General features: G+C 37.7%; 2 protein-coding genes across 2 annotated transcripts in view; one reads left to right on the forward strand and one right to left on the reverse strand.

Annotated features, from left to right (window-relative positions):
• Positions 1-7,969: 7,969 nt before the first annotated feature.
• CTBS (chitobiase) lies at positions 7,970-19,958 on the forward strand. The gene is made up of 7 exons (XM_065910157.1): positions 7,970-8,146; positions 9,037-9,175; positions 9,662-9,870; positions 12,845-13,016; positions 15,531-15,628; positions 15,985-16,131; positions 19,767-19,958. The coding sequence occupies exons 1-7, from the start codon at positions 7,970-7,972 to the stop codon at positions 19,956-19,958; spliced, it is 1,134 nt and encodes a 377-aa protein (XP_065766229.1).
• SPATA1 (spermatogenesis associated 1) overlaps positions 12,898-21,917 on the reverse strand; it is a 64,615-nt gene continuing 55,595 nt past the window's right edge. Inside the window, exons 13-14 of the mRNA XM_065910169.1 lie at positions 19,160-19,229; positions 12,898-13,013 (exon numbers count right to left, since the gene is read on the reverse strand). Coding sequence (XP_065766241.1) covers positions 13,003-13,013; positions 19,160-19,229 — 81 coding nt within the window. The 3' untranslated portion in view covers positions 12,898-13,002. The remainder of the gene's footprint in view (positions 13,014-19,159; positions 19,230-21,917) is intronic.

Consider the following 21,917-nt stretch of genomic DNA (forward strand, 5'->3'; position numbering starts at 1 on the left):
AGACCTGTTGCATCCATTTCATAAACTGCAGGAATCTCATGCTTGTGGCATGAGGCAGGCAAAGTGAACAGGTAAGACGTTCAGTATGGGAAGGAATGGAAAATCATAGGGAACATGTAAAGAGATGATTTGAGCAGATTCTCAAATCCAGCCTGCTTACCCCCAGTTGAATATAGGCCCACTGTAGCCAAAGGTCATTCCATAAGAGAAGCCAGAAATCTGGATTTTCTCTCTAATAAGGCATTTCCCAAAGTTTTAAAATGCAGGCCAAGTGAATTGTGTGTGTGTGACTCTAAGATATACCTCCTGTGAAAGCAGATGGTGTGGTTCTATTCCCACCCCTGTTTCTTTATCCGGCTTTTAAATGAGATATGGGCAGAAACATTAGAAAATCTGCTTAGGCAAAAGACTTTGAGCTTTAAATTTTCCATCTTTTTCTTCCCATCTGCTATTTCAAGAAAGCTATTTCTAGCAACATTACAACAGTGCTCTAGATTTGGGCATTTTTGTTGCACAAGCCACTGAGCTAAACTTCTTTACCCAGATACCTGACTCTAAAGTACATTCCAGCTCAGTAGTGTGATGGAAGTCAGATTATATGTCAGATCATCGATGTGGTATAATGATAGATTTCCACTTAGAAATACACAAACTATTTTCCTTACCTGGAAGGTTCACTGTGGAGTCTCATTCTTACAATATTTGAATTGTATATTTTTCAAGCCAAATAACTGAGAAATTAAGTCATTTCATACTATTCGAAACTGCAGTCAGCCTAACATACAAAGTTGGGGCTTCATACATCTTCACCTCATGACAACACAAGAGTAAATTAAGTCTCTTGTGATCAGTTTGGGAGCCAATTTACCACAAATACTGTGGTTAAAAACAAACAAACAACAACTTCTGTGTGCCAAAATAACCTGAACAAGAGTTCCAGAAAAACATCTGCCTCATTGACTACGCCAAGCTTTTGACTGTGTGGATCACAACAAACTGTGGAAAATTCTTAAAGAGATGGGAATACCAGACCACCTGACCTGCCTCCTGAGAAATCTGTATGCAGGTCAGGAAGCAGCAGCTAGAACCGGACATGGAACATCAGGGAAAGGAGTTCCACATAGGGAAAGGAGTCCGTCAAGGCTGTATATTGTCACCCTGCTAATTTAACTTCTATGCAGAGTACCTCATGAGAAATGCACAAGTTGGATGAAGCACAAGCTGGAATCAAGATTGCTGGGAGAAATATCAATAACCTCAGATATGCAGATGACACCACCCTTATGGCAGAAAGCGAAGAAGAACTAAAGAGCCTCTTGATGAAAATCAAAGAGGAGAGTGAAAAAGTTGGCTTAAAACTCAACATTCAGAAAACTAAGATCATGGCATCTGATCCCATCACTTCATGACAAGTAGACGGGGAGACAATGGAAACACTGGCAGACTTTATTTTTGCGGGGGGGGGGGGGGCGCTCCAAAATCACTGCAGATGGTGACTGCAGCCATGAAATTAAAAGATGCTTGCTCCTTGGGAGGAAAGTTATCACCAACCTAGAGAGCATATTAAAACCCAGAGACATTACTTTGCCAACAAAGGTCCATCTAGTCAAAGCTATGGTTTTTCCAGTAATCATGTATGGATGTAAGAGTTGGGCTATAAAGAAAGTTGAGCACCAAAGAATTGATGCCTTTGAACTGTGGTGTTGGAGAAGACTCTTGAGGGTCCCTTGGACTGCAAGGAGATCCAACCAGTCAATCCTAAAGAAATCAGTCCTGAATATTCATTGGAAGGACTGATGCTGAAGCTGAATCTCCAATACTTTGGCCATCTGATGGGAAGAACTGACTCACTGGAAGGAACCCTGATGTTGGGGAAGATGAAGGTGGGAGGAGAAGGAGACAATAGAGGACGAGATGGTTGATGACATCACTGACTCAATGGACATGAGTTTGAGTAAACTCCGGGAGTTGGTGATGGACAGGGAGGCCTGGTATGCTGCAGTTCATGGGTTTGCAAAGAGTTGAACATGACTGAGTGACTGAACTGAACTGAAATAATGTGAATTCTGATATGGAAGTTGTTAATTTAAGGCATAGGCCCCCCCTCTCAAAAATTATGGACAGCATTAAGCAATGTGTTCTTTTTCACCAAGAACATCATAAAAATTTGAATATTCTTTGATCTTCCCAGAATGTTAACTCTACAATATTCTATAACAAATGTGTTACTAATAAGAATGCAAAAATATTGTATTACTAATAACAAGAATGTCAAGCATTTACTAACACTACCAAAAGATATTGATGTGAACTGTCAGAATGCATCCTCCTAGCAACTTTGTGAGTTAAAACTTAGTGTCCTTAATTTTGTAGGGAAAAAATGAGGTCCTGATCAGTGGAAAATATATACTGAGAATTCTAGTCTTTTAGTTTTGCCCTCACTTCATTTGGCTTCCTGTTGGAAAATAAAATTTCTAGAAAAAGAAATTAGACTTCATGTGTGTGGATTTCCATTTGTGCCCTTGCCCTGGGGTCTGCAAATGTTAGGGGAGGCTCTGGAGATGTCAGGAGGCCTGTGGAGTTGGAAACCATCTTTCCACCATATGTAGAAAATCTACCTTATAACTGGAGAAGGAAATGGCAACCCACATCAGTACACTCACCTGGAGAATCCCATGGACAGAGGAGCCTGGCGGGATGCAGTCCATGGTGTCACAAGAGTCGGACATGACTTAGTGACTAAACCACCACCAGCACTACCTGATAACAGAACAAACTCAGAGAAAAGCAAAGCCAAGAAATGGAGAATGAGACTGAGAACTGTAGATATGATTAACATCTCTGGGCCCTGAAGATCTCCCTAGAAACATTTAGTTCCTTGACATAATAAATTCCTACTTTGTGCTCAGGTCGAGTTTTCTGTGCTTGGTATCAAGTGACATGACTCATATGAAATCCCTCTTCAGTTTTGGTCCAGGAAAATGAAATATTTTCACATATAGAGTTAGTAATGAGAGTGACTAGATAGCAGTGTAAGGAGAACAGGAAGGAACTGAACTGAGGAGGTTTTGGAAAATGGGCTTGAGTGAAAAGTGGCAGGGCAAGAACTATTACAAATGCCATTCCAGGAATGTAAATATGAATAATCACTTCTGAGGCTTATACCCGAGAGCAACCTAGTGGTCCACAGATAAACTAAAAAAGGTTCACATAATTTGTATGACTATGTATATGCTCTTTTCTGGAGAGAGAGTTCATAGCTATTCACAGATCCTCAAAACCAAAACAGAACTGTGAACTCCCATAATAAGAAATACTCCCATAATAAGTATTTCTTATTAATACTGTCGCCCTACTAAATGGAGACGGCTTCTGAAATAGGGGTGAGATATAAAATCAAAAAGGTTTACTTTAGACTATGAAATCACTAATCATGACAGTGACTCTCAAATTACATGCCACAACCTACATTATAATCACGTGGGGCTGCTGTTTCAAAATTCACGTTCATGGCCTCCATACAGACTCAGTGAAGCAGAATTTCTGGGTGCAGGGCCTAGGACACTCCATTTGAAATGTATGATATGTCAATATTTTGAAATGTTACATGACTTCTTCATTTGATTGATAATTTGGTAGAATTTTAAGCAGAAATCATATTCCTTCAGAATTTCAAATGCAATGTTTCACTGTCTTTTAGCTTTGTGTTGCTATTGATAAATCTGACGACCTTCTGATTCTTGATACTTTGTGACTTTCTTTTTTTTTTTTTCAATTATTTTTATTAGTTGGAGGCTAATTACTTCACAACATTGCAGTGGGTTTTGTCATACATTGACATGAATCAGCCATGGAGTTACATGTATTCCCCATCCCGATCCCCCCTCTCACCTCCCCCCGCCCCCAACCCGATTCCCCTGGGTCCTCCCAGTGCACCTGGCCCGAGCACCTGTCTCATGCATCCTACCTGGGCCGGTGATCTGTTTCACCATAGATAATATACATGCTGTTCTCTCGAAACATCCCACCCTCGCCTTCTCCCACAGAGTCCAAAAGTCTGTTCCGTACATCTGTGTCTCTTTTTCTGTTTTGCATATAGGGTTATCATTACCATCTTTCTAAATTCCATATATGTGTGTTAGTATGCTGTAATGATCTTTATCTTTCTGGCTTACTTCACTCTGTATAATGGGCTCCAGTTTCATTCATCTCATTAGAACTGATTCAAATGAATTCTTTTTAACGGCTGAGTAATATTCCATGGTGTATATGTACCACAGCTTCCTTATCCATTCGTCTGCTGATGGGCATCTAGGTTGCTTCCATGTCCTGGCTATTATAAACAGTGCTGCAATGAACATTGGGGTGCACGTGTCTCTTTCAGATCTGGTTTCCTCAGTGTGTATGCCCAAGAGTGGTATTCCTGGGTCATACCCAGCTGGGTATGTTCCATTGCTGGGTCAGTTCTATTTCCAGTTTTTTAAGAAATCTCCACACTGTTTTCCATAGTGGCTGTACTAGTGTGCATTCCCACCAACAGTGTAAGAGGGTTCCCTTTTCTCCACACCCTCTCCAGCATTTATTGTTTGTAGACTTTTGGATAGCAGCCATCCTGACTGGCGTGTAATGGTACCTCATTGTGGTTTTGATTTGCATTTTTCTGATAGTGAGTGATGTTGAGCATCTTTTCATGTGTTTGTTAGCCATCTGTATGTCTTCTTTGGAGAAATGTCTGTTTAGTTCTTTGGCCCATTTTTTGATTGGGTCATTTATTTTTCTGGAATTGAGCTGCAGGAGTTGCTTGTATATTTTTGAGATTAATCCTTTGTCTGTTGTTTCGTTTGCTATTATTTTCTCCCAATCTGAGGGCTGTCTTTTCACCTTACTTATAGTTTCCTTTGTTGTGCAAAAGCTTTTAAGTTTCATTAGGTCCCATTTGTTTATTTTTGCTTTTATTTCCAATAATCTGGGAGGTGGGTCATAGAGGATCCTGCTGTGATTTATGTTGGAGAGTGTTTTGCCTATGTTCTCCTCTAGGAGTTTAATAGTTTCTGGTCTTACATTTAGATCTTTAATCCATTTTTCTGGAAGCTCTTAGGATCTGTATCTTGCCCTTCTGAAAACTCCTGTCCTTCATTCTTGTAGTTGATGATTTCTTCACATCTGGACTACTCTTTCAATATTTTTTTTTTAAGAGTATTTTTGTACTTTGCTCAGACATTCTGATTTTTTCCTAATTTCTGTGATTTTTCTAATTTCCACAAACTCTATTCCCATGCCCCTTTAAAAAAAATAAAAAGCATCCTGTTGCAGTTTTCATCTTCTCTTACCTTTCTGGGGATATTACTGAGAGGTGTCTTTTTTTTTTTAAGTATCCTCTGGACAATGCTTGTTTCCTCCATATTCCTTTCTCTGTTGTTCGTTTCATATTATTTAATTGTTTTATTTGTTCTCAAGGATTAAAAGTAAGAGATAAGAAGTAAAAAGAGAGGGAGCTCTGAGTGGGTGACTGGCATTTTTGACTTTGAATTTCAAAAGGATGATCTCAGGGCGTTTCTACTATCTTCAGTCAGGCACAAAGTTAGTTATATTCCTTTTAGATTAGGCTTACGGAGAGGCTTACCAGAGAATTCACCCTCCCAGAGAATTAAACCTCCAAACTTCAGCCTGGGTGGGAGAAGGGCAGTTGCCCAGACATAAGGCTGGAGAAAGGATCTATAGATCTAACTGCTTCTCAAGCGACTCTCACCTAATTCCCTGTATTTTCTGACATCCTAACCTCCATCCCCCCTTCACCTCTAATTTCTGAGGCACCTCTTGCAGTTCTAGTGATAGGGACAGAGTGAAAGGACAAAGTAGATGATTAAACACTTAATCCCACTAGGGGATTGTAAGTAGAAAAAATATGGGAGACCCTTGTAAGTTAATGATTACTCAAGAGAGCAGGTTTGCTTAACTACAAAACCAAGCAGTCTTGCTTAGCAACAAAACCATGCAACAGACACATGAGACATGCCCCCGAACAATAAAACAATGGTGGCATGAGACCTGCGCAGTGAGCTCAGTAAATTAATGATCCCTGCACATGCTCTCTGCACACACACACACACACATGATAATTTGGGGACCTAGTTTGACTATGTAGATATGAGAAAACTCCCCTGCTCAACCTGGAAGATGAGCTGATGGAAGCAGGGCATCTACTCAGGAAAGACAAAGAAATTCTTCTCCTCCCTACTTTTCCTTTGATTATAAAACTGTAGTCCAGTAAGTTCTTGGGAGTATAGCACCCCCTTGCCCACCCACTTGAAAACATCACAAGCACCTTATTCTAATAAATCACTTCTTATCTGTCACTTTGCCTCTCGATGAATTCTTTTCTGCACTGAGAATAAAGAACTATGGTACCAGAGCTCTTTGGAGCCCCAGAAACAACACCCAAATTGCTTCCCTGAGAACTTCTGAAGATTCTATGAATTAGGCTGTTTCTCAGGTTTCTGTACTGTTGGGGGTAGGGGCACCCAGGCCTCATACTTGTGCTTTCAAACTTCCAAAACGTTGCTGTTATCTCCCTGCCCTTTTGGGTTCAGGTTTTTACTGGAGTTTAAGCATGGAAGGAAGTGAAATTAGAGTTCATATTCAAACCACCATTTTAATTCAACAGATACTCATATCTTTAAAACATTTGGGCCATTCCCACCAGGTACTACAGTCATCCCTCCCAAGTCACCCTACTTCTCCACTTCGAGGGCTCCCAACGGTTTTAGACTCCACAAGAAAGATACATACAATTATGACACAGAGCCAAAGAGAGGCACAAAAATGGTAGGTGATACACACTTGAGCCAGTGCTCTGCTGGCCACCAAGGCCCTGGCTGCCTGGGCTCAGTGTGTGTTTTGCCGGAGTTTTATGTCTGTGTAAGTTTTGAAGGATTCATTAACAAAAGAAACCACTTATCACACACAATGAACACTTTCCATATTTAATAGAAGAGTATTTGATGCAATTTCAATATACAGTCATTAAAAATGAGAAACAGAAAAAGTAACAGCACATCCCTTGGGAAATCCCATGGACTGAGAAGCCTGGTGGGCAACAGTTCATGGTTTTGGAAAGAGTCGGACACAAACTAGCAACTAAAACAACAGTACATCCATCACCAAATTGGGCTGACCAACTTCCAGATTAAACAGTGCTAGGAAATCCCTTATTAACAGCAATCTGGAGTCGCAATTGGGAAAAAGTCCTGGGCAGTGGGTCCACCCCATGGATGAGACTTCAGATTGTAGTTCTGGGGACTCCCGCTCATAATCCCAGATCACAAACTCAAATCATCATCAGTTTACACGCAAAAAATACAGCTCTGGTTTTACTTTAATGTTTGCAATGCTGTTTTCCCCTCCCTCCTCACCTTTTAAGTCATAAGATTTTCCAGATACCAGGGGCGTCTGACGAGGTCTCCATGGGCTCCGAGAAAATTGAAGATCCACTCCCTCTCTTATCTAAAGCACGGTCGCTTGATTGGCTGATACGAATTCGTTGTGTTGGAGACAAACACCTAGCCCAGGCAGGGTTAGAAGGCAGTCAGAAACCTCCTCTCCTGCTTCTAAAGCCTGCCCAGACCACTTGCTTTTTAATTTCCTTCACGCGGCGCTTGTTGTTGTTCAGTCGCTTAGTCGTGTCTGACTCTTTGCGACCCCATGGACTGCAGCACGCCAGGCCTCCCTGTCCCTCAACATCTCCCGGAGTTTGCCCAAGTTGGTCTGCAAGGCGCCGGAGGCTCGGAAACTTCAGTGCCTCCTTCCGACAGCCCAGATCCCCCGGCTTGGAGACCGCAGCCTCCCCACCCCAACCTGCCCAGATCGGGAGCCCCGCCCCACCCCTCCCCGCCTCCCCCCTCCCTCTCCCCTCCATAAAGCTGGCCCCAGCTGGGAATCCGAAGGTACCGCTGTCTGATGAGCAGCTAGTATGGCCCGGCTGCAGCTAGCGGGGAGCCGGCGGCTCGTTCCCTTGCCCCGCCGGGCGCCCAGGCTCGCTCCGCTGCTGCTGCCGCTGCTGCTGGCGCTGCCCGACGGGGCGAGGGCGGACTGCCCGTGCCAGGTCCCAGCTCTGTGCCGTCCCATCACCCACCGCCCCGACTTCGAGGTCAGTGGCATCCCTCTCCCCTGACCCTCCGGGTCTTGTCCTCACAGGGCCCTAAAAGGACTTACACTAGAAGAACTGAGCCGGAAAAAAGAGGTGCTGGGGGTGGGGGGCGAAGTTAACTTTGACCGCTCGCGGAGGACCTTTCTGTTCACGGATTTCCTTGAGGAAATTTGGGCTCAGAGAGGTTGAGTAACTCCTGCCACGTCTCACAGTTAAGTATTCCAACCCAGGTCTAAATCCAAGTCCAAGCCCCTTGCATTAGCCTGCTGTGTCTCTCCTGAGGTACTCTGGCCAGACAAACAAGGAGGCCTGTAAGGAATTAACTCCCTAAGTAGCAAGACGCATTGGTTTCCAAGAGGATGAGGACGAGTTTCAAAGACTCTCAGCACTGCCGCGGTCCAGAAAAGACCGAAGGTGCTTCTTACTCTGCTTTTCTGTACCTGGCACCCAAGAAGGGGGATAAAAATAGGTCTTTAATTTTCTAAAATGCATACCTAAAATATGCATATTCTCTTCTTAAAACCCTTTCCCTCGGGATAATTTCTCAAAAGGGCTTCAAGTCCTTTCGTGATTTAACCCTGACTACCTCTCTCTGGTTCTTCATTATTGTCTTCCTCCAAATTCTAGGTGTCAGCCGAACATAACACTGTGCTCTCTGTGCCTCCCCAGGCACTTGCCACTATTTCTTCCTAGCTTACCCTCCCCTGCTTTCCAGACCCTGCTAATTTCCTCTGCCACCAATTAATTGGGACCCGTATATCTAATTCACTCTTGTACTCTCAGTGTCCACCAGTGCCTGGCATATGATCGATGATTAATGTTTCTTTGGGAGGTCAGAATGGTATTCTTCTTGGTTTAAGTGAGGGTGCTTATTCCTGTTGTTTTGGCAGGTCTTTGTATTTGATGTTGGACATAAAACTTGGAAATATTATGACTGGTCACAGATTACAACTGTGGTACTTTTTTCAAATTATGACCCAGAACTTATGTGCCATGCTCATGCGAAAGGAGCCAGAGTAGTGTTAAAAGGTAAGTTACAATTTTAACCAGATGTGTCTAGCCAATTGGTAAGTTTAGTTGCATCATCTGCTATCTCGAATTTCCAAAAATTTTCATGTTGATATGTTTAGCATCCTAAAATTAATCTTACTGTTTAATTCATTTTTCAGGTAGAGATATTTTTAAAGCATCAAATAAACCACCCTATGGTTTTGGGCAAAATATTGAGTCCTAATTAGCATGATGACCCGTAGCTAGCCATAGCCCACAATCTCTGTTTTTAATCTGAGAATATTACTACTTATTCATAATGGTTATTTAGGAGATTGGTGACATGATTTTCTGTGATTTTGATGTATTATTTCTTCATTTGGAAAACTTAAATTTGAGGCTGAGTATTCAAAAATTATGAGATGTTTTAAAGACATTAGGATCTCTTTGGAATGGGTTTGTGAAATAGATTTTATTAAAATGTGGAAAGCATGTATGTACAAAAGATATATATTTCTTCCATAGGAGATGTATCTGTAAAGGATATCATTAATGCTACTTTCAGAGCATCCTGGATAGCTCAACAAGTTAAGCTGGCTAAAACACAATATATGGATGGAATTAATCTAGACATAGAACAAGATGTTGCTCATTCATCACCTGAATATTATGCATTAACTGCTTTAGTCAAAGAAACCACAGACTCTTTCCATCGTGAAATTGAAGGATCACAGGTGAAAATTCATTTGCTGTTTTTTAGAAACCCCTTGTTTTTCCTCTCAAAATTCATTAAGGTAGAATCTCAGTTTTACTGAGTAGGAAGAGTTTCAGCACATCCTAAAAAGTTTTCTAGAACTTTTGAGGTTCTTAACTAGAAGAGTTTTATAAAATTTTAAGGTGCAAGACCTGTTGTTTATTCACATAAGGCTACAACACTGAAACTGCCCCACCTGCTTGCCTTGCAGCATGGTTAGATATAGTAGATAGGCAGAGGAAGGACTCAGTTGGCCAGGCCCTGCTATCAGTTCGGGACAGAAATAGCTTTTGCCTAAGAGTAGAGATAGTTCTGGAGAAGTGTCTCACTTGCTCCATAGACTCTGAATTACTTTGCAAAGCACCTATAGCCCATTGAGACTCAAACCCTAATTCTAGGAACTGTATTTTTATCAAGAGTGATAAATGATTCTGGTATAGTTGGTCAACATGAATTTGAGAAGCACTAGAAAAATAATAGACAACATAAAAATTGATATCTCTGTGACTGTATGCAAGTAGGGAAGGTTTGTCAGTGTGGAATTCAGTTTTTCAGACAAGTACAATTTAGATCAAGAATAGCAAATATCTGGTATGCAGATCACTGTACACTTCTCACAAATTTTAGCCTCAGAAACTTTTCCTTCATTCTCTAGATTGCTTTGTTAATATGGTAGAATTAATGCATGGGAACTTATTTGTTAGTCCTGATTAAACTATAGTGAAAGAACAAAGAGAAAGAGATTGAGCAAAGACTTTGCAGTATGAGTGTCTATTTTCAAGGGCAAGTAGAACAATTTGGGCTACTATGTCAAGTTCATATTAGGTAAGTCAGTGGAAAGTACGGTTGCCAAGCTGAGCCAGATTGTCACACTGAACATCCAGGATGTCACACTGAAGAGTATGCATTTGATTCTATATGTAATGGGTAAAGTGTGTAGAAAGTATCTGGGGAAGATTATTTATGGTAGTATGTAAAATTGTCTAGAGGAGACTTATAAGGACTAACCCAGTAATCCAGTAACTTAGAATTTATGGTTTGAGTAGGGATGATGGCATAACCCTAACCGGAGAAGTCAATGGCACACCACTCCAGTACTCTTGCCTGGAAAATCCCATGGATGGTGGAGCCTGGTAGGGTGCAGTTCATGGGGTCGCTAAGAGTCGGACACAACTGAGTGACTTCACTTTCACTTTTCACTTTCCTGCATTGGAGAAGGAAATGGCAACCCACTCCAGTGTTCTTGCCTGGAGAATCCCAGGGACGGGGGAGCCTGGTGGGCCTCCATCTCTGAGGTTGCACAGAATCGGACATGACTGAAGCGACTTAGCAGCAGCAGCAACATAACCCTAATACCCAGAAAGTGTTCATTGAATTAGTGGATAAATGGAGGGGCAGGACAGTTGTGAGAGGCTACCCAAAAGAAAATGTGAGATTAGTTATAGGATGAGAGAGAAAGAGAGTCAGAAAAATCCCCAAAGTTCTTAAACTGGTGAGCAGCAAAAAAACAAAACAAAACAAATGAGCCCCTAGAAGGAGAAACGAATTTTGGGGAAAAGATATTAATTTAGGATTATAGAATTTGTCCTCACAGAATTAAAGAACTAGAAGGGCTCTTGAAGAATTCTTTCTACACTTCCACTGTTATAGTTGGAAAACAGACCACATATTTAAAATGAAATAATCTAGTTATATGAGAGCCAAGATAAGAATCAGTCTTTTGATTTCTTTTCTAATATACTAACACTACCTGCTAAAAAAGTATGAGATTAACCACGACAGGAAAACCAGTGAAAATATTCTCACTGCTCAGAAGAGAGGCAAGGACTTGCAAAAATGAATTTTCAATTTACCAGCTTAGAGGCAGTCACTTTCTCTATCACTTTATTATACTTCCATTTTGTAGAGGAGAGAGTGAAAAAATGAAGTCCAATATGTAAAAATTTCACTCTATAACCTATTTTGCAGGAGAGATTTGGGGAAAGCCTGTACTTAACAAAGCAGAGCTTTCTTTAGTATTAATAATGAGAGAGTTATAGAGAGAATTTTGAGAAAGTCCTAAAAAGAGTTAAGTAGAATAAATTGGCCAAAGTGTAAAAATTTAACTAAAATACCTCAATTTTTTGTAATATTAATCAGTATATTTATTGAGAGCCTACTTAAGCAGAAAACTTTTAATAAAGCTTTAGAACATTTGCAGGCATATATAATACTCAAAGCAATAAATCTTAAGAGGCTCATCCTTACTGAGGACTGGCTCATATTCAAAATTAAAAGATAATTTATCACTCGTTTTATTTGAATATTTCCATAAAATCAACCTTTAAATGACTTGTATAACATTTTGAGTTGATTAATATATACTAGTATCCATAAAATACCACTACTCTTTAACTATAATATTGGACTAAACCTACCAGGTAGCATAGTTGTAAATCAGGAGCTCAAACCCCCAACACAGTCCAGTCAGCTTGTGCCAAGAGATGACCTATGTAGCTTGCACGATAATTTTTAAGTTTTTTAATTTGAATTCTTTCAGTGTGTTTTTACTCTCTGGTTGCTTGTAGACCCTACCATACCCTACTGTGATTACATGAATTTTCTTTAATCAGTTGAGTTGCCAGTCTGAAGGCGTTTGAGTTTAAAATTCCTCTTCTACAGTGTGCCCGCTCCTGGTCATCCTATAAGTCCAGATATGTCCAGGTCCAAATATATGTCCATTATCTATATATATATGTCCAAGACATTGTCAAAAACACATGTCCGGGTCAGTCCATGCAGGCAAAAAATACATTTCTTAGCACTGTTCTCATTCCATACATGTCAAACTGTATGTTCATACACCTAAGTGGTTCTTTTGGGGGGATAATATGAGTCAAGAGAAAATATAATCAACAAAACATCTGCTGTAATATGCTTATTTGATCATGTTACATAAAATGTTTTTTCTATAGGTAACCTTTGATGTACCTTGGGGTCCAAACTGCGTAGGTGCAAGGTGCTATAACTATACCGGAATTGCAGATGCCTGTGACTTTCTCTTTGTGATGTCTTACGACGAACGAAGTCTGGCCTGGTCACGATGTATTGCAGGAGCCAATTCTCCCTATATTCAGACATTAACTGGTAAGAAATCACAAAGTGATCATTTATCAGTAATAGTAATTCTATAACCTCAAACATTATAGTATGTTCTAGTATTTCTAAGTCATTTGTATGTTTTCCATTTGTAACACTTTCTTAAAACATAAAAACCTTAATTTGAGAGCTTTAAATTTTACAAAAAGTTTTAACATTTTCAATTACTTCTTCTGAAAGTCTTGTCAGATAGGTGTAATAAATTAACCCTCCATTATAGATGAGATGAAGGGTGTTAAGATCTCATGATTGCATGGCTATTAGGTAGTATATGGTTGGGATTCAAGCAGGTGTTCTAACTTCAAGTCACAGCTCTTTTCAGAAAGTTACCCAAAGAAGATATTTGCTTATTTAGAATCTGACAGAATTTTTTTGTTGAAATAACCAAAGTTAAATAATAGCAAAAGTAGCTATAATGTAACTATTGTACATGATTGATAGGATTGGTTTTACCTTATTTGGCATTTACTTTTAGTACCCATGCTACACTGACAACTAGATTCCTATTAAGAGTACTTCTGGTATCTCATTCATATGACAGGGACTTTTGTATTATCCTTTCTGAAGTTTGCATTGGTTTGTATACCATAAACCAATTGAATAAAAGATTGCTTGTTAACTTTCAACTTAAGTGAGATTTTCTGGCATAGTTGGCACTGATTTAACTATTAAATAATAAATAAAAATTCCTTTATTTTTCATATAGAGGTAAAATCATAGAACCTGACCTAATTTTTATCATGTCCTAATTGTCTGGATGGGCTTCCCAGGTGGCTCAGTGGTGAAGAATCCACCTGCCAATGCAGGACACCCTAGTTCAATCCCTGGGTCAGGAAGATCCCCTGGAGAAGGAAATGGCAACCCACTACAGTATTCTTTCCTGGGAAATCTCATGGACAGAGGAGCCAGGAGGGCTATAGTCAGTGGGGTCACAAAGAGTCAGACATGACTTAGTGACTAAACAACAACAAATTTTCTGAATAGACTAGTTTGATCATAAGCATATCCTATTTAAAATTTGAAAAAAATGTGTTATAATACAAAATAATTATTTAATCCAGTGTTTGCAAGCTGTGTTTATGAAAGAGATGATAATTATGTATATCAATAAAAGATTCATTATCAAGTATGTTTGGGAAATGATGCATACTCCATCCTTCTCTTGGATATTGAACAGTACATGGTAACTTTAAAGACTGAAAAACAGCAAATTACTCAACTCATCCTAGCTAATCTTGGAACATATCTTTGTGGGAAAACATATTTTGCAGCATGGGCAAGAAAGGAATTGATAGGACCATGGATTTATTCATTTTTCTGTTTCCTATCTATAGATTATCTGCTACTGAGTAATATAGGGTAGCTGTAATTCATGTTTATAGTTCAGTTCAGCTGCTCAGTCGTGTCCGACTCTTTGCGACCCCATGAACTGCAGCACGCCAGGCCTCCCTGTCCATCACCAACTGCTGGAGTCTACCCAAACCCATGTCCATTGAGTCAGTAATGCCATCTAGCCATCTCATCCTCTGTCGTCCCCTTCTCCTCCTGCCCTCAATCTTTCCCAGCATCAGGGTCTTTTCAAATGAGTCAGCTCTTCGCATCAGATGGCCAAAGTATTGGAGTTTAGCTTCAACATCAGTCCTTCCAGTGAACACCCAGGACTGATCTCCTTTAGGATACTGATAAAATGTGAAACATTTGTGCATTCAAGAAGTAGTTTTGAAACCCCTGCCAGAAAGTTTTGGAGAAGGCAATGGCACCCCACTCCAGTACTCTTGCCTGGAAAATCCTGTGGATGGAGGAGCCTGGTAGGCTGCAGTCCATGGGGTCGCTAAGAGTCGGACACGACTGAGCGACTTCACTTTCACTTTTCAATTTCATGCATTGGAGAAGGAAATGGCAACCCACTCTAGCGTTGTTGCCTGGAGAATCCTAGGGACGGGGGAGCCTGGTGGGCTGCTGTCTATGGGGTCGCACAGAGTAGGACATGACTGACGTGACTTAGCAGCAGCAACCAGAAAGTTTGACTTATACAACTTTTTTAAAGCTTTAGAATCTAGGATATCAAATCTGTGCCTTAGTAGTTAATAGACACAATTAACGTGCTTTCCTGAAATGTGCCATTGTTCTTAAATTTTGTGAATTTTTTGCTTCAATTTGATTTTGTTTCAAATGTTTTCTATTCATTTTCATGCTGCAACTAAAAGAGCTGCATGTCGAAAATAAGATTCTGTATGCCACAACTAATGATCCTGCATACTGCAATGAAGACTCAATGCAGCCAAATAAATATTTTATAAAACAAATGACTTAGAAAGTGACACAAATTTATAGATTTTAAGGGATGACTTTTATAGCATATTAGAGAAACACTGTAGTGTCTTGCATAAATGTACCTGTTTTTACAAACTTGGATTCTGAGTGGTTACATATCTTGTATGAACACATTAGTAGATATATGAAGAGAAAAATAATACACTTTTTCTGTTCCTATTTGATCAGGATATGATGACTTCATCAAGATTGGAATTAACCCTAAGAAACTTATAATGGGTATTCCCTGGTATGGTTATGATTATACCTGCCAAAATCTATCACTGGTAAGAACAGATCATTTCTTATGTAATTTTTTTCTCTATTATATTTTTTAGAACTTGTTTTGTTTCCTCTATATAAACTTTATTTTATTTAGAGTTTAGAAACTTCTCTCTATAGAATACATATACTTTATGGAGAACTTCTTTAATGTAGTTTGAGACTAAATAAATAATTAAATCCCATGCAAGTGTGTGAATGTTACTCTATTTCTATTTAATATTAAAATTTAACTTTAATTTGTATAGTCAGATTATCTATTTATAGTTTATATTTCATGTCTAATTTTTATAATTTTGGATTTGACTCTGAAGATTTGCTTAATTGATAATCTGCGACATGAACATTTTTGTGTTTATAGGATCATGTTTGTACCACTGCAAAATACCCTTGTAGCGATGCTGTACATCATCAAGTGGCTTATCAAACAATTATGAAGCAAGTAAATAGTTCTACTTCTGGAAGGCTGTGGGATAAAAATCAGCAGTCTCCTTATTATCACTATAAAGTAAGACTATCCACAAGTTACAAATCTTTATTAGTTTTCATAATTGCATGTTTTCATAATCACATATTTGATAGTAAGATTTTTTTCCATCAGTTTTCTTATAGGATACAACATACAGACTGCTGTTTACATGAGTAGACTTGTCTTTGAGTCTGTGTAATCAGGAACTTGACTTCCCTTGTGAGCAATTCAAGTTATGCTAATAGTGGAACTGCTCTGCATGGGCCACTTGTCATTTTAGATGATATAATAAAAACATGTATATCACGAACAATTTTCTTAGGAGTTGACAATTGTAAATGATGTCTGTGGCTTTTGAAAGGACTTTGGACCTAAATAGGTTACTTGCTCTGAAAATCTCCATTTCAAAGCAGCCGCATGATTCTTATGAGGCTGAGCTAGGAGATGCATCATCGTGTACTTTACAATGGAAAATTGTATCACTCCAAATTTATCCCACAGTTCAAACTGTGATATTAAATAAATTATAAAAAATATTAAAAATTAGAGACTGAAAAATATTACAAACAGAAACTTGAAGAAACAGAGTAAATTACTAATAATTCTGTCAGGTAGTTTTTGATAAACAGGAATTGCCATACTGAAGGGATAAAAAAAAGTTATATTATCCATAGTTTACCTTTAGCATAATAAAAACTTTTTCACACCTCAAAAAATTTTAAATACAAACTATCTTTGAATTTGCCTTAGATTATGTTAACTATTAAAGGAACCCTAAAATGATATGATGAATGTTAATTCCAGCAAAAATGTATATATATTTTTCTGATAGTCTGATACCCACTTACAAAAAATGAGTACATATATACATATTTAATAAATTATAATTGATGTACATGTACATGCCTGTATATTATTTATGTAGAAAGTTTTAGGGTAGAGCTCTTTAAACTTTAGAATCTAGAATGTAAAGTATAAACTTATTAATATATTGTGATCCTGTCTTTACCAAACAGTATTTATAGAATTGTGTTCTGGGAACTGTTAATAATGCACACACACACACACGCATACATACACTCGAGTGGTTACTAGTGGGAAGTGCAGTGAGGGGGCAGTATAGGAGGTGGGCAAGTGGGAGGAACAAGTTGTTGGGTATAAGATAGACTCAAGGATGTATTGTACAGGACAAGGAATATAGCCAGCATTGGAAAGTAACCTTCAAAATTGTATAATTTTAAATTTTAAAGGTTAAATTAAATTCTAAAACAATTCACTAAAAAACCCCCACACACACACATGCCATAGCCAAATATATCTGGAAAACACTACATACTATAAGTCTCTCTTGAAGATTTATAATGTATAACATAATATTCAAGGATTTGAGATGTACTATAGTACATAACGGAGAAGGCAATGGCACTCCACTCCAGTACTCTTGCCTGGAAAATCCTGTGGATGGAGGAGCCTGGTGGGCTGCAGTCCATGGGGTTGCGAAGAGTCGGACATGACTAAGCGACTTCACTTTCACTTTTCACTTTCATGCATTGGAGAAGGAAATGGCAAGCCACTCCAGTATTCTTGCCTGGAGAATCCTAGGGACGGGGGAGCCTGGTGGGCTGCTGTCAATGGGGTCACACAGAGTCGGACACGACTGAAGCGACTTAGCAGCAGCAGCATAGTACATAAAGTCATTTAATTGTTTAACATAGAACCCTGTTTCCCAACACCCTTAGAAACTTGCAGGGGAACAGTTTTTCATGGACATCAGTTTGGTAAATGGCTTATTTAACCAATTATATATAGTTTGGAAATACATATTTTAAAATAGTTTACCCTATGATGTACTGGTTTTTTTTTGTAATTCCTTATTTTTTTCCTTAATGCATAATAAGACATATTCTTTAAGATTTTAGAACTGAGGAAACATCTCAGTGAGCCTTGAAAACCATTCATTTAATGGCACTTCAGACAACCATCTAGCTATAACCAATTTGTTCTCCTTCATTCTTTGTAAAATTCCATAGCAACCCAAGTCAAGTTTATGTTTTAACTGAAGAGAATCATTGTGCTTTCTAATGCTGTCTCAGCAATAGCAGCTTCACCTTGCAGTCAATATTCTTGGAGGCATATATTCTTAACCAGGCATATGTCATTCTTACATATATCCAGTTTTTCATCCTTTGATCCTTCACTATTTGAGGTATTTGAAATTTTTAATGTATCAAAAAGACTCAAAGTTCTATTCGGTTGGCCAGAAATTTCATTCCAATTTTGTAAGCTGGTATGGAAAAAGCTAAACGAACTTTTTGGCTAACCCAATAGAATGATGACAAAATTCGAAGGGATATGTCTTCGGGGCAATATGTCTTTGCCCCTGCCTCTAAAAAAATAAATCTTTCTATATTTAGGGACAAGGTTTGCAAGTTGCCTTTTAATATTGAATCACAATTGATACTAGAGCATGTATGTCTTTTTCTAGTTCTAAACATTTTAAATAATGGGATATAAGATATAGTATGAGATACGCTTATATGTAATGAATCTCCTATACTTATATATCCACGGCTTATTCATTTATCAAGTGACCACTATCCTTTAAAGCAGTCATCTTAGGAGATGATTCTAATTCTCATGGTGCTAGCTAGTAATATTCTCATGAATATTACTGATATTCATTGAGAATTTCCTTTAAAGAGTTCCCTAGATGTATATAAAAATCAGTAAATTATTTTAAATCACAGATCGTTCTAGTTTTTACTTCCTATCTTTTCCCCTTCCTTTACCCTTTTGCCTAATTCTGCTCCTTTCCTCTTTCTTTTATCCTTTATCCATAACTTATATACCTTTTAAAAGAGACTGTGGTTAGTGCTAGATAGAGGCAAGTGGTGGTGGGGAAAAGGACTTTTCAGGGTGGAAAGTAAGCCTAAGACTGGTTTCTAGCTTGTGGTTCTTAATCAGGTGCATGCCTAAGTCACCCATGGGGTCCAGACCCACAGGCTCTTAGACTCAATTCTAAGTAAGACCTAGAAAAGGAGATATTTTCTTCATCCATTGTCATTACCTTTTGAACTGACTGTTCCGTCATAAACAAAGTCACCTGTTGAGCTTCTAACTAGGTACCTTCCCAGGAACTGTAAGTGAATGCGAAAAAAAAAAAAAAAAGTGTATAAGTTGGTTTTAGAGGGCAAAAGCAGTGATCCTCCTTAATCTTGACTACTTATCAGAATCACCTAATGGAACATTAAAACATAACACAAAGAAACAAATATATGTTACAGCACTAGCCCTGGAAGATTTTGATTCAATAGGTTTCATGTGGTGTGGGTCCTAGGAATCTGTTTTTAAAAGTCCTCACAAGTGATTCAGATGTGAACAGCACATCTTGGTTGATAATCTCCAAATCAGAACAAGAAAGGAATCTTAGGGCATGAGGAGAATTTTAAATAAGATATATTGGGAGGTTCATTTGTGTAATCTCTATTGTTGTAAAAGTGCTACAGACAATGATATCTAGAAAGTATCACATATAGAACGTTGGACTGTATTATGCGTGTCCTGAAAGTTTTATTATTTCAGTTGTATCCTATTTGAATCATTGGACTTAAGAAACACTTTTTCCTCTTATTGTGCGGACTATTTTCAAGTTACATTTTAATTTATTTGTACAGGATCAGGCTGGCCATTTCCATCAAGTGTGGTATGATGACCCTCAGAGCATTTCTGTAAAGGCATCATATGTACAAAAACATGGCTTACTTGGCATTGGCATGTGGCATGCAAACTGCCTTGACTATTCTGGAGATGCTATAGCAAAACAGCAAACTGAAGAAATGTGGAAAGCCTTAAAACCAAACTTGTGACCAGAGATGAACATCTTGTTAAACTATGAAGATTTAGAAAAATGATCTGTTTAAATCTATCTAGTTTCTGGAAGAGATTAAAAAATTTAGACCTTTTTTCATGTTCTTATATATTTTAGTTATTAGTATTCTCAAAAACAGATAAAGAACAAAGAAATGCTTTGATTGTTTGAAATTGAAAAATACTTACCTATGTATATCTTCTGTGTACAACAACATAAAGGTAAGAAGCAAGTCAACTTACCATGTCAAATATTCCCCTGTAAGAAGTTTAACACCTATAGTTGGGAACAATTGCTTTCAGAATTTTATTATGCTAAAATTTTAAATGATAATGATATTAAAATATATACTTACAAATCAGTGACAGCTTTAAAAATATGTATAATTTGAAGTGGAAATTGTTTGCTTAGGCATAGATTTTTAAAAATTTACTCTGGGAATCTGTTTTATACTTTTTTCAATAAATTTTAAACCTGCAATTTTGTGTCTTTAGGTTCACCAAATTGATGCAAATAATTTTTCTGCTTCCTGATTCCTTATAACACTCATGTTCTCTGAGTCACTTGAATAAAACTCATTTAAGTCTCCAAAGGGGAAAAAATGAATATAAAAGATCAAAATACTTAGAAAATACAAGAAGGTAACTTAATAGTAATTTTTGAATTATTATAGGTTAAATATATCTAATATTTACCAACTAAATTATTTTTTTGAGGTCATATCTGAAATGTTTACAAAAAACTTGATGTTGAACCCAGTTCTGTTCGTTGTCATTTACCCTTCCAAATTATTAATATTCCTTCACTGATGGACATTTATATATCCTGGTTAGTTTTGTTTGCATAGTTAAATTTTTTCAATTTCTATATCTGTGTTTTGATTATCTAAAGACATTAGTTTCTTAACTGTGGTTTTCTTCCTAAAAGAGAAATTTTGTGCAAAGAAATGTACAGGGGTCTGTGTTTCTTTACTCAAGTCAATTTAGAAGAATATTGTGTTGCATTTATATTAATTCCTATAAATTCTTAAATTAAAAATCTGCACTCTTAAACTCTGGATTTACATTAACCCTGCCTTCCCTGTGCATTCTGCCCTCTTCAAATTGGATAAATAATGGTTGAGTCTTCTGTTATGAGAATAATTCATTTCCTACTTGCATAATTATTTATAGCAAAGTAAAACCAACCATTTTCCATAGTATTTGCTGATTACTATTGTCTTTGTATTTTTAAAATAAATTTAAAAGATTTAAATTCTCAGTACTAATCTCTATCATAGCTGTGAATGCAAGTTAGACTCATATTTATTAAATAATTCTTCATTTTACAGTCATATTAGGTATTATATTTTAAGACTATTTAAAAATGAAAATGATAAAATATAGTACTGTAAAATAAAATGTAATACATTTGAAACCTTAAAAAATAGCCAAATAACCACCATTTTGCTTTTTTACACCTATATTTCCTGAAACACTGTATAATGGCCACAAGAAAAGGGAAAAGATGTAAAACTTATAATTTATATGAAACAAGGAGAACAATGGTTAAACAAATATGTTCAAGTAAGTAAAAAAAAATTTTTTTGGCCATACCACAATGCATATGGGATCTTAGTTTTCCTAGATCAGAGATTGAAACTGCACTCCGTGTAATGGAAGTGCAGAGTCTTAATCACTGGATCTTTGACCAATAAAAGTTTTAAATTATCATACCTAATTGAGATTGAAAAGTTGTATTAAGTTTCCTCTGTGCCAGTTCAGCTTTCATTGTGCGTAAATCTGAAATTGCTTGTTTTCTCATCTATAAAAAAGAATTGTCTTTCAAAAATGAACTTCCATCTTTTCTAAAATTACATAATTGTCATATAAATAAGGGTTTTTGAAATAGCTTTCATGTCTTCTCTCATTTGCCTTCAGTGCCTTTGTTTGCACTGGATTACTGTGGTAAATGTATA

The sequence above is a fragment of the Muntiacus reevesi genome, chromosome 1 (assembly GCF_963930625.1).
Source record: "Muntiacus reevesi chromosome 1, mMunRee1.1, whole genome shotgun sequence".
In the NCBI taxonomy this organism is placed as follows: Eukaryota; Metazoa; Chordata; class Mammalia; order Artiodactyla; family Cervidae; genus Muntiacus; species Muntiacus reevesi.

What these genes read in the sequence shown, in the direction of transcription:
- CTBS (XM_065910157.1), top strand. Translation starts at nt 7,970, where the DNA reads ATGGCCCGGCTGCAGCTAGCGGGGAGCCGGCGGCTCGTTCCCTTGCCC. An exon ending in CCCACCGCCCCGACTTCGAG is followed by an intron (nt 8,147 to 9,036) that starts GTCAGTGGCATC and finishes TTGTTTTGGCAG; the next exon opens with GTCTTTGTATTTGATGTTGG. An exon ending in CTCCTTATTATCACTATAAA is followed by an intron (nt 16,132 to 19,766) that starts GTAAGACTATCC and finishes TTATTTGTACAG; the next exon opens with GATCAGGCTGGCCATTTCCA.